Source organism: Cuculus canorus, chromosome 2 (assembly GCF_017976375.1).
Source record: "Cuculus canorus isolate bCucCan1 chromosome 2, bCucCan1.pri, whole genome shotgun sequence".
Taxonomy (NCBI): Eukaryota; Metazoa; Chordata; class Aves; order Cuculiformes; family Cuculidae; genus Cuculus; species Cuculus canorus.
This window is the reverse complement of record NC_071402.1, coordinates 36,585,395-36,598,763: the sequence shown is the minus strand read 5'-3', so window position 1 is coordinate 36,598,763 and position 13,369 is coordinate 36,585,395. Positions and strand designations below refer to the sequence as shown.

At 37.4% G+C, this 13,369-nt stretch overlaps 1 protein-coding gene across 1 annotated transcript in view; it reads left to right on the top strand.

Annotated features, from left to right (window-relative positions):
* Window positions 1-13,369, top strand: part of PREX2 (phosphatidylinositol-3,4,5-trisphosphate dependent Rac exchange factor 2) — a 177,121-nt gene that overhangs the window by 42,602 nt on the left and 121,150 nt on the right. Inside the window, exons 3-7 of the mRNA XM_054057421.1 lie at window positions 5,930-6,001; window positions 6,083-6,205; window positions 7,688-7,792; window positions 10,475-10,576; window positions 12,290-12,451. Of these exons, the coding sequence (XP_053913396.1) occupies window positions 5,930-6,001; window positions 6,083-6,205; window positions 7,688-7,792; window positions 10,475-10,576; window positions 12,290-12,451 (564 nt within the window). The remainder of the gene's footprint in view (window positions 1-5,929; window positions 6,002-6,082; window positions 6,206-7,687; window positions 7,793-10,474; window positions 10,577-12,289; window positions 12,452-13,369) is intronic.

Sequence of the window (13,369 nt, the reverse complement as noted above, 5' to 3'; positions counted from 1 at the left end):
ATCTGAAGCCAGCTTTGAAAGTGTCTCTAGGTACAGTAGAGTGAAAGAATATATCTGACCTTGGCTGATGCTCCCTCTGCTGCTTGTGATTCATCCACTCTTGCAGACAGGATAGGAGAAACAGGTGGTGCCTCAGCTGGTGAATTACTGGAGGGAGAAGAAGTGTCTTTTGTTCAGTAGCAGAAGCAGCATGAGCAGCTACTGCCACTGCTGCTGGCACAGGTTAATGGGAAGAGGAGAGTAAGCACACAGTGCTTAACACAGCTGCTGTTGCTGCTGGAGTCTTCTCTGTTGAAATCAGGGAAGGGGGAGTTTTGTGGCAAAATCAGTCAGAAGTGCTTCAACAAACCCAGCATGGTGTTTTTCTGGGATCTGGAAGCTGACATACATTAATTACAGTGTGCGAAACCTCAAACTAATGTGCAAAATACTACCTTGATGTTTGTAAGCTGAATTAGCCATGGTAACTTGGTAGCCATTTGACTAGTCATCTATAATCCTGAGCAGTTTTCTTCCCAATTATAGGTCTCTGTTCTTTCTAGGGTCATCTGGAATATCATGAAAAGAGCAAAATATTTTCTGCCATCCAGATGCCTATAGGTACAGTAAGAACGTAAAGGGAAAACACAAACGCCACAAGCGTATCAGCTTTGTGTTTCCAAATTTGTGAAGATAAACCAACTGTCATAGATGCTTATAAAATTATAATATATTAACATCTTCCTTGTTGTGGGTTTCTTTTAGATTTTTGTGTTTTGGCAGCATGCAAATAAAGTTGTATTCAGTTTTAAAGTGCAAGACATCACGATAACTTATTCAGCAGGCTTCATCAATATGACGGATTGGTCACTTCAGTTGAACTAGATTTCCTAAAGTGAAAATATACAGGGACTGACCTTCTTAAAAATATATGGGTTTGCAGTTCACCATCTTTTTGTTTATGATGGTATAGATTTAAGGGTAGAAACTATGTTAAAAGAAATCCAAGGGGGAAAAAATGCGTAACTTTTTCTTCTAATTCTTTTTTCAAATGATAAAGAATGTTTATCTCTAGGCTCACAAAAGTAAAGTGATTGCTTTCAGAAAAATACTTTGTTATTTTCTGTGATTCAGGTGCTCTGACATAATTTCAGGACTTAATTTCTTATGTGTTGAGAGGGTGAAAACCCTTTGTGCCCTGGGAATCTTCTTATGCAGGCAGACTTCTTTGTCTTCCCTGATTTCATTCCAGATGTCAGAGGAGTCATTTGTGCTGTTAGCAGCTTCTTGTGCTGTCTGTAGGGCTAGTGTTTTTCATTTTTGCAACAACACACTGAGCAACTATGGAGAACAAAATTGCTCACCAAACAACCCAACAATGCTTGTCTTATTTTGATAAGACCAGAAGTAAAATCCCCTTAACAGAGACTTGGTGTGTGTTCTCTGCGAAGCATGATGCTGCACGGAATGGCAGCAGATCAACAGACAGGCAGACACATTCGTGTTTATTTGGCATAATGAACAGATTCTCTTGTAATTCTTTGAATTTGGATTTTCAGTCTCTGTGTTTGAATGTTCCGTCTCGCTATTCCCTATAATGTATTAGAGCATTGTCAGGCAAAGGGTAAAAGTTAGAACAGGGACCAGTACAGAAATTATGTCAAAATATGTTGGAGGTAATAAAAAAAACACAACTGTGGAAAAAAAAAGGATTTTGTTATCATCATTGACATTATTTGTATAGAATCTTCTCTACATGTTCTGTGTGATTTTTTTTTTGCCACATTTCTTTAAGGTGGACGTGAATTACCGTTCTCTTTACTCGGGCACAAAGACCCTGAGTTACAGCCAGAAACAGATTTTTTTTATGTCCCCAGTAGGACCCGAGTGGAGTTAGGGAACCTCAGCCCTAAACTGTATATATTTTATGTGTAGCTGCTCCCCTGTTGTAAGAGGCTCGGTTGATACTCCACACTTCGGTCTGCATGTTCATCAAACTTCTAAAGATGTGCCTTCTCATGTTTAGAATTTTCTCATCAGTTTGGGGCATTTCTTTTCCACAGCAGCTGTACACTGGCCGTTCAGATGCCATTTTGTGCTAACAAAGTTCTAGAAGGATGCTTGAGGAGCTTTAAGTTTGTAATTTGAATTTCAAGCTTTGCAGATGCAGAAGTTGTAGCAAGTGACTCAAAGATATTCCTAGAATGACATAGTTGTCTATAGACAGTTCTAAAAAACTGGCAAGTTAAGTAGGATTATTTATTTTTTAATCTAAACACCAAACATCCTCTGTTTTATCTTTCCTCTTCATCTGATCTCTTAAATTTAGACTACTCTTTGTGGTACCCAGCCAACTTGCTCCTCTGGAATGTTTTACGGAGACTTGGTTTCAATTCTGAATTTAGGAAATCAGCAAGGGTCTGGCTCACAGTGAATGCCAGGGGCAGAGAATCTCCATTTGCAGTGCTGCAAGGGTGAATCCCTTTATTATAGTAATGTGGCTAGAATGCTGCCAGCACAAGATGAAAATTGGGAAAACTATGTTATATTTTGACCGTATAGCTTTGCTGTTACTTAAGAAAACTAAGAATTGAGGTACGTTAAGAGGAAACTCTGGAATCCACTTGAAACACTTTCAGGAAGTTGAAGATCACTGTCTAGGTGATAAAGATCTGGAATCATGGAATGCACAGCGATACGTGTTATTGTCTGTGCTTGATGTTGTGCTAAGAAAAAACCACGCTAGTGTAGATGAATCCTGAAGTAAACTTTGCTTTATAATCCAGGAAACAAAACCAATGTAAGTTACTGATATGCACATGACAAATGAATGAAATTGCCTTAAGTTTGAGGTTTGTTTTTTTTTTTTTTTTGATAAGCATGGGAACCATGTATAACAATTGATTGCTACAGTTTTTTTGCATCCTTGCAATTTGTAATGCTTTGCTCCTTCATGTAATGTGGTGCACAGTAATGAGTCTGCTTTGAAGCAGAGTTGTGTTAGGATTTTGAGAAATCACTCAGTGCTATTTCAGAGAAGTTTCTGACTTTGTTGTGTGTGTCTGGTTCTTTAGCGAATCATGAATTGGCTGCAATATCCGTTTTATTTTTTTACAGGTGTGTTTTTTTTTCTATGTTTAGTAGTAGTTTATTTTCAATTTAACCATTTTAGTAGCAGTCTATTTTTTAAAGCTTCTGTAAACTTTTTTCTGTTAGCTTAGCAGCTGTCAACTCCTGAGTAATTTCTGGGCATCCTTATGTATTTTCCTTTTGAAGTCTCTTATTTCTAAGTTGGGGTACTCCTTAAAGCTGTGTCTACGAATGGCCTGCTTTTTCTTTGTTTACTAATTTCTGAAGAACTGTTCTTGGTTGTTCTCAGTTGATGTTCAAATAATTTTGGCATCTTTTGAATAGTCATCTCTCCTGCAGATCTACTGCCTGTTCATAGGAGTACAGAGACATTTATCTTTCCATAGTGCTTTATTAAGGTCCTGTTACACTGTAACAAAAACAATTGCTTCCTCATCCTTCTGCCTGAGTCTGTTCTCCCTAGCAAAGTTCCAGAGCAGAGGTCTTGTGTGTATGGAGTGAGCGGTATCTCTGTACTCCGGGAAGGGAATTGATAAGGGAATTTGGCATCAGGGAAACATGGGGAGAAGCCAGAGGTTTTAACATTGTTTTGCATTACTCAGTCCACAGCAGGACTCACCAAGGATGGGCCTTAGTGCTAGGTGGGTGGTGGTAGACACCTTCATCCCTACCTGCACTCCACTAGATTCTCTTTCATTGCTCTTCTAGAAAATGTGAGATTGTTCCAATTCCAATTACTTTGAGATATGTGTGCTTTCATACTGCTCTCATGTGAGCACTCTGAAAGATTCAAATGATAGGGACAACAGGTGGCAAATCTTTAGGAAAACTGTCATTATCGCTACACTACTGGTGCAAAATAACATACAGGCTTGTGCCAAGTTGCTGGAAGGGGCTGCAGTAATCCTAGGCCTCCCTACCTTAACTAGACACTTGCGTCTGGGTTCTGCAGGAGGTTGGATTTTCCTGGATTCAGTTTATGATAACCTCTGCAGTTGTGGGGTCTTGGACAGTGCTGCTTGGACAAATGACTCTGTTTATTGCAGCTGATATATACTCTTCCTGACCTCATGACTCTTGGCTAGAGTCTTGAATCACTTGACAATAACGAATGCCCCAGCTCCCAGATCGTTTTCTGTTTTGCCTTCAGCCAACAGAATGTTCGCCTTCCTTCACATTTACAGGATGTGAAAGGTCTGGGATGACATGAGTGCGGATGAGGAGTATGTTTGGTCTGTGGGGAAATAATGTGAACAGATAGAGATTACAGATAGTAAAACAGATATGAGTTTCAGAGGTAGTTCTTCTGATATTTCCCCCCCCCCCCTTCTCAATTCTAAAGTATATTTAATACTGTTGGCTGGTTTAGTGAAAAGTTTCAATAATACAGTTGGAGTCATACTATTAAACAGGCTTTTGCTTTGTGTGGGATTATTTGCTCACTGTACAGGTGATGCGCACAGCAGGTTTGAGATAACCCCTGTGGATATTCGTAGCAAGAAAGGATAGAAACGGCTATGGTCCACCAACAGTTAACTGCTGCAAATGAATTAATGGCATTTTTTACCATCAATAAAACATCAGAAAGAAAGCATAAATAGTCAGGAGAAAGAGGGTTTAAAGAAGAAGGAAATTATATCACTGTAGAGAGTGATACGAAATGTGATATACTAACAATATCCCCTACTGAATTTTGTTTGTATCCTGGATGACTACCTTGGTCTCTTCAGTAATAAAAATGTGAAATGCCAGTTACATAGCGCTCTGCAGCAGAGAAAGGATCACTGCTTGGTAATGAACATGTTTAAATACCAGCTGAGGGAAAAAAAAAAAGGGATGCTGTGAGTGCTCTCCTTTCACACAGGGGTTATTTATTGCTGCTTTTATGGAATTTGCACCACACCAGAATTTAGATGAGTTTGTATACAGTGTACAATGCACAGTGACTTGGAGCTAAATGGTTATGAAGGACATGACATTTGCATGCTCGTGGTGCCAGTCTTTAATGACTAAAGAATACATGTTTCTATGTGTGGAATTATTGATGAAAGAGTTTAGTCTACAGTGTATAGATACTGTCAGAACATATCCAAGTCTTCGGAATGGACTGAATTAATAAAAATTAATTATATCCTTTGAACCTGAAATGTGATTTATTTCTTTTTGGGATGACTTACTGTTCTTTTCTTCTTCTCTCAAGTTTCCAGTTCTTGAATGTGAAATGTAAAACTGACTCTTTGGGTGTTTCATTTGGGTATTAGCAACTCCTCATTTTATCCCCAAGGGAGAGGTTCTTTGGGAAGGAAGAGTGAACATTTTCATTAGGCCAAACCAGGTGCAGCTGACCCTTGTTTAAGCCAATTTACTTCACAATAGGTTTGATTGTTTACACATCAGAAATCTTACTTGTGGTTACTATGGTACAAGTTATATTTCATAATAATATCTCCTGAGAACTTGTAATTTAGAAATTAGCAGCTTATTTTGGCTTGTCTTGTAGTCAGTTTGTAAAGTGGTAGAGTGAGATTTTGAAAATTGCTCATTTTCCTCTTGCTTTATTCCAGTATGAGTGCAGAGTGGGTGTCATACTTAGAGGTTGTTCAGTTTCTCAGCTTCATTAATATTTCACTGTTTACTCTTTTTAACTCTACGTAGATAGGACTTTTTTATAGTGCTAGGATAACAAGACTACTAAATGCTTTACAAATAAAATACTTGTCTTAGATTCCAAATAGTACTCTGATGTGACTCTATATCCAAAGCATAAGAAATCTGGGAAACAAATTATAAGCATAAAATGCCAAAAGTTGTTCGAGTCTTCCAGAAATAACTCTTTCCTTATTTGTCTTCTTTCATGCAGGCTTTCCTTCACCGAATGATCCAATGTGCTATAGCCAAAGTGGATAAAAATGTCACAGAAGAGACAGTTAAGGTTAGTCTCGTCTAGAAAAATTGCGTATTTTTTCTGTTTTGTATTGAATGTTTTATTTATGTATGCTTTATTCTTTTGCAGATGTTGTTTTCAAATATTGAAGATATTCTTGCAGTTCACAAAAACTTTCTGTCCCTGGTGGAGGAGTGCTTACAGCCAGAGCCTAATGCGCAGCATGAAGTTGGAACCTGCTTTCTTCATTATGTATGCTATTATTTATTACACCCTTATTTAAGTTTTTTACTAATTTTCTTTATTAATTACTGTCATGATGATGAGTGCATATAGTCATAAGGATATCTTTTGGCCTGTGAAGATACTTTACTTCTTAGATCTACAGTACCTCTACAAGGATGTGGGTATGTCCTGTAGTAATTGTTTTTAGGAGTATTATTCTTCCTGTTGGAGCAAAACAAGGATGCCGGTGTTACAGAGCTCTGCAGAATCAGGAAAAATTAGTTTGCTTTCAGTTGTAAGTCTAACAAAAAGTCTAGGTTTCATTGTTTTCTCTGGTTAGAATCCCATTTGTTTGCTAATTCTTTGTTTACTTGTTCTGAGAGGAGAAGATTATTAATGGTTCATGGAAACATTTTTACAGAAGTTGAGTAACATCAGTTTTTGACTCTGCAGAAGTATGGATCATATTTGCAAAAATGTGTTTGCGGACAAAATAGGTAATGATGTCAGCAAATAAGCCACACATGCAGTTTCTTCCTGTTTTTTTTTTTTATATCCTGTGTTTTTGAGGTAGTCCAGACTCTGAAATTTTTCAGCAAAATCTTATGAAATTCAGCAAAGGCAAATGTAAGGTCTTACACTTGGGAGAACATAATCCAGGAGTGCAGCACAGGCTGGGTTCTACCTGGCTGGTGAGCAGCTCTTTGGAAAGGGACCTGGGGTATGACTGAATAGTGTGCTGCTGCAGCAAAGAAAGCCAATAGGATGCTGGGCTGCATCAACAAGGACATCACCATCAGAGATAAAGAAGACAGTATCCCACTCTACTGAGTTCTGCTCAGGCCACACAGCTGGAATACTGTGTTAAGTTTTGGTCCTTGCTATGCAAAAAAGATGTGAACAGGCTTGAGAGGGTGTGGAGAAGGACCACAAAGATGACCAAAGGACTGTTAAGCCTGATGTATGAGGGGAGGCTGAGAGAACTGTGCTTGTTCAGCTTTAAGAAAAGAGAGCTTAGGGGATTCCTTATCGCAATGTCTCAGTATTTAAAGGGTGGCTACAAAGAAGATTTTACTAGGAGTCAAATGGAAAAAATGAGGGGTAATGTGTACAAGTTACTATTGAGGCGATTCTGATTGGAGACAAGAAGAAAATTTTTCACAACAAGAACAATCGGTCTCTGGAATAATCTCCCCAGGGAAGTGGTGGTTCTTCAGCATTGAAAACTTATAAGACTTGGCTGAAAGGGGTGCTGGTCTATCTTGTCTAGCACATGCTTTTGCAGGTACCTGATATTCTATGATTAAAATTCCCAAATGATGCTTCTAGACTGCTCATAATTCTAATTTGCGGCTGGACTTGAAATAGTAAACGTAGGAGGAAGAACTGACCTTCCAAAATGAGGACTATATTTGCCATTCAGCTTTGAAAAGTGTTAATTCCATGTTTTATTAATTAAAAAAAATCAAAATGGCAAGTGAAGAACAATGTATTTCTTTGTTTCTGCAGAAAGAGAAATTCCGTATCTATGATGAATACTGCAGTAACCATGAGAAGGCACAGAAAGTCCTGCTTGACCTTAACAAAATAAGAACAGTGCGGACGTTTCTTTTGGTAAATAAACTTTGAACTGATGTTCTAACAATGTTTTTTGTCTGGCAGTGAATTGTTAGCACTGTCACCTCCACCATGTAACAACTCTAAGTACACCTGCAGGCGGTTAGCAGGCAGTTTAAGCTGGGGATGGTGTTTCCATAGGAGGGGGTTGCTTACTTCATATTTTCACTGCTGCACTTGGATCCATGCATAATACAGTATTAGGCAATGTGCCTTGAACCTGTGACAAGGGTTTAAATCCAGCCATGTCTGTAGAAAGGAAAAAGAATACAATCAATATGTATTCTAAAAAGCATACATTGCAATATGAGGAGGTATATGGAAATAAATTATAGAAAAGAAGCTGAAGGACTCAGAACTTCTGAAGATTAGGTATGCCTCCTGGTACTGTTGCCACAGCCGCGCCAGATAGAAAAGTGTTTTATTATGAATAGCATCTTGATCTTAGGTGCTGATTTAACATGAGATCAAAAGAAACAGCTATACAATTAGTCTTTCACTTTACAAGACAAATAAGAAGGAGCGTTGAAATGTTAAGTATGATGGTTCTCATGATTTTCCCACAGCAAAACTAGTTTCCATGTAAATAGTAAGTTTCCTAGTAGTTGACATCAGTTGTTAAAGGAAGGATTCATTATGGAAAGGTTATTGTGTTGACCTGCATGGTGTTCTGTGATAACAAAGACAGCTTTGAAATGTGGGACCTACTATATTGGAACTTAAACATCTCAGAAGGTGCCCTTGAATAGTGTATCCAATTCCAGAGTGATCAGATCTGATTTTTGCTTTTTGTGACTGAAGACCAAATGGCACTATGAGCAAAGCATCACAGATGTGGGGGAAAAAAAAGAGATGATGCCAATGCTGGTAGTATCACAAGTTCTATTTAATTTTATTAATTACTTCTAGCATGCAGTAGGCTTTCACTGCTGTTATGGACAGAGTTCTTAATGGAAGTTGTCCTATTGCAGCTCATTACACTTTTGAAAGGAACTGGATCTGATTCCCTCCATAGGCGCATTTACTTACAGCCAAGTTAATGAACAGGGAATTTCCTTGTTGTAGGGGAATACTGGGTCACATGAAGTGCCATGTCTTTTTTTGCTGAGAGTCTCTTATTCAGCAGTATTACTTTCATACTTGAAAACGCATTCAAAGTTGTCCTATTTTTCCTCAGTGATTGATATAATACCTTTCACCTTGCCCCAAACTGAGGAGCTTCACACACGTGGTTCTTGTATCAGGAGCAGCACGGACAGACTCGAGAAGAGGGGTGAATGCTGACTACAGACAGAAAAAGCAAAATAATTTGGAGAAATATTGCAAAGAGCTTTTGTGGGAAAGGAAGCAAAGTGTGCAGTTATGACAGTTCATAATGTGTCAGTGTCATCTACTTGTGGGCCTGTACACAGAGCTACCATATCTGCTTTGAGTTCCTCATAGACTCAGGACATCTGTAGAATACATGGCCGCAGTCTAACCTAGACATCAGGAGGTCTGTCTAGTTTGAAAGTACAATTGAAGACTTTTAGACAGACAGAGCAGTTCAGATCATTAGAGATGTGATTATAAATAATAAGGAGATGAAACTAGACTTTTGCTTCTTTAAGTATAAAAATAATCATTATATATAGCTGTAAGTCTATGTTGCCATTAGCTTGCTTGGTCTTTATCAGTAAAGCTTTTTTGTTGTCAGGTCAAGTGAGATCCTTTAGGATAAAGGATCTTTAGATAAGACAGGAGCTGGTTAACCATGAGTACAAAGCATAGACTAAGGGTGGGTATACAGATCCTGTTTGCAGCACTGGTTATGGGGTATGTGTGTTGTGAGTTACTTTAGTGCTGTCAGTTTAGACATCTTGCTCTTTGAAGCTGCAGATTATCTTATACTATTGCATCACAATTTCTTCTGATATCTCCATAAAATAAGTTCCATCATTAGTTTAGATCTTCACATACACACTTTAATTTCAGCAATTTCAAATATGTTGATGTCTTTTGCATACTTTATCTCGAATAGCACTTTTCTTTCTCAGCTACTTTTTTTTTCATAAGTGCTTCCACCATGAAAATTTCATGTATTCTCTGCTTCCATAGTTGTATGTCATGTCAAAACTCACATTATTTAGCCCATGACTAAGGGTATTTTATTCATTGCATCTTGCATTTAAATACAGATGCATGTAAACAAAACATGCATGTGCGTGTGTTAATACATGGCCATATTAAACATTTTCAAACCATCTTTGGTGCTGCAGACTGTTGCAAACCCACCTTTTGGAAGGAACAGTGCCTATAGTGGTTGCCCTGGGTTAATGTTATTTTTGTTCATTGAAGCATGAAACCGTATTTTTAGCATTTTGCTTACTGTATTTTTTTTAAAAAACTTTAAAGAAAGACCCCACTTACGAAGCTGGTTGAAGAGAGAGCCCAGGGGACATGCCTGCGTAATGCTGTTGCAGCTTCCTTGTCTTGTGTGGTAGTCGATAAGTCTGCCTATGCACATTTTCAAGCCTGTTTCCAACACTCTTGCAGACCTCCCTCATCACATATTTAACAGATATCTATATAATTTATACAGAGCTTAGCCAGTATTGCTGTGCGCATATGCCCTTGTCTCTATTTCGATGGTTTTCTCAGGATTTTTTTAATGATTTTTTGACACTGTTCGCACTCTAGAATTGCATGCTCCTTGGAGGACGCAAGAACACAGATGTACCATTGGAGGGATATCTAGTAACACCAATACAGAGAATATGCAAGTATCCACTTCTTTTGAAGGTACTGACAAGATTTTTATCTAGGACTTAATACTTCTATGTAAAGCTGGTTGCTAAGCATATTTCGGAACTGCAGGAACAATCTCTGTACCCAGTGAATAATCCCTTTATTAGATATTGGATCGAGACTCACTCTCATTAAAACTAGTGGCAAGTCTTCTGAAATCAGTATTGAAAGAACTGAGGAGTTTGGCTGGGTCAAGATAATTAGCTCTCTTCTGCATCTAGTGTTAAGATTTCCTCTCCGTTGCTGAACGGAAGTGAGCCATTTAAGGGAGTTTAATGAGGCTGATTTCAGGTGGGTTTGACCATGTCCTTGCTTTGATGATTCTAATTTACCATCAGCAAACTGTAAATGAAAACTATTTATGAAAATGATTGATAAGAAAACCTGTAGAGTAACAGAAATATGCTGTAGGTGGTTCTATGCACTTTTATATATTTCTTCTTCCCTTACTATTACAACTTAGAACTTAATGAAAAATGTTAAATGTGCCAATAAGCATTAGATAGTTGAACCTATGAATTACTGAAATTTTTTGCGTGTTAGGAAATAAAATAATGCAGTCATCAGCAAATTAAATATTTTAAAAGAGTTTATGCCTAACAAAGTAAAGTTTAATATTGCTTATTGTTTCAAACTGTGAGAGAAAAGCTGGAGCAGGTTCTGCTCTAGACGCTACTTAAAACATGATTATTGGGCAGTGTTTTTCCACACTGCTTGTATGAGTTTTGATCTGAAACATTACTGATTAAGAAGCATATGCATTTCATTGCACTGACATAAACCTCTAAAAGTAAACATGTTAAAATAAAGATTTTTAAAACAAGATAAAGAATGTAATAATTGCAATGAGGTCTGAGTCATCCCAGATATCTGTGATTTTATAGTTCCCTTGTTCTGTTTTAAAATTATTTTTATATTCTATTTTTTAAATGAAGGATCTACAAACAAGACAAGGGAAAATGACTAATGAACTACCCTAGAGGGCAATTAAATTAATATGTTTATGTTAAATAAATTTAAATACAGAGTGTGTTGACAGCGGGGTTGAGGTACTGAAGGAAAGTATCCATACCTCAATCATGATATGCACTGAAGGCTGTCTGTTGTCAATCTAGCTGTAAATAAGTAGCTGGTGATTGAAGATGGGTACTGAGATGAATCCTGGCACTTCCAGTTTGGGTTTTTAGTATGTGGGTGCTGTTATTGTAACCATCTGAAATCAGTGAGTCACCTGAGATATTGTTCAGTGCTCTGGTGCATTGCACTAGAGTAAAAAATACTATGGAGCTAAAGAAACATAGATTTTACTGAGTTGCAGGAAAGGCAGGTGTTAATTTTGACATAAATAAATTAACATTTTTAAATAGAATTGTTATCCTTGCTGTTGAACAGTTCCATTCCATGGAATATAAAAAACAAAAAGCCCCATATCCCAACATTTTTGACATAAAGAAACATTGGGGAGAAAGTAGCTGAAATACAAAATTTTTCCTAAATAGCAATTGTTTGTATTGTTAGCAATTTATTTCTCAGAGTTTTAGTGTCCTAATAGGATGCTGGAGGGTTTGTTATTTTTCCACCTAGTAAAAAAAAAAAAAAAAAAGTCTAGCCTCTTCCTCCTGTAATGTACATTTACAGATCAAAGACAGGTTTCTTTTTCTTTTTTTTTTTTTTCCTCCTTTTTTTTTTTTTAAACTATCTAAATAGGAGTTACTGAAGCGGACTCCAAGGAAGCACAGTGACTATGCAGCACTAATGGAAGCCCTCCAGGCCATGAAAGCTGTCTGTTCCAACATAAATGAAGCCAAGAGACAAATGGAAAAATTAGAGTTTTTGGAAGAATGGCAGTCTCATGTTGAAGGATGGGAGGTACTGTCTCTACTCTGTAAATTAAGTGTTGACCGTTACTGAGCACCTCTGTATAAATAGCGGACTGTAGGAAAGAGGGCAAATGTTTTCTGTTTGACTTAGAATATTGATAATTTACATCAACATATATGTGTGCACATCCATTTAATTAATTCCTGATTTAACTGTAAATCCTAATTTAACAGATGCTCTGATTTTACTGATGTCAGTGCCTGCCTAACAACATTTTGTCTAGTTGAAAAAAAATTGATTACTTAATATTGATTAAGCATTTGGTCTATTAGTTTTTGTCAGCTTGTAGATACTCCCTTACTATTGGCTGAGCTAAACTAATATAAATGTCTTCAATAAGATGTGTGTATGTCTTTGTTTAGTTTGTTTCGAATAGTTTGCAAATGGAAGAGCTTTAATGCTTTATTTTTGTGGAGAAGTCATAGGTGTGTTCCTGAGTTAAGAGTTTTCAATAGTAACCAGAGAAAACACCCTTTCCCTTAGATAGCTAGGTCAAGTAGTTGTAGCATGAAAATCTTCCTTTTATGTTATTTTGAAAACTATGATTATTTTATACAGAAAGATGTTCTGAATACTTTGCTTCTACTACTTCTCTTCCTGAGAACTGCTTAAGAACTAGAGGAAGAGATTTTATCCCTTTAAGCTTTGAGGAAGGCTTGCTGGCTGGAAAAGGTACTGAGAAAAATGTATTTTTTGCAGGTTAGTCTGGTAGACTGACACCTGATCTTTCAGCTGTGCAGTGGGAAATAGTCTTGTACAGTGCAGAGAAAAAAGGTTAGGAGTGCCGAATCAGGGAAAGCTTTGAGAAAGACCTGCCTGAACTTTATCTGGCAGAGTTCCCCAAGAAGTCTGGCAAGTAAAAATTAGGATATTGACTGGAATAGTCAGTTTTTAAGGAGATATTTG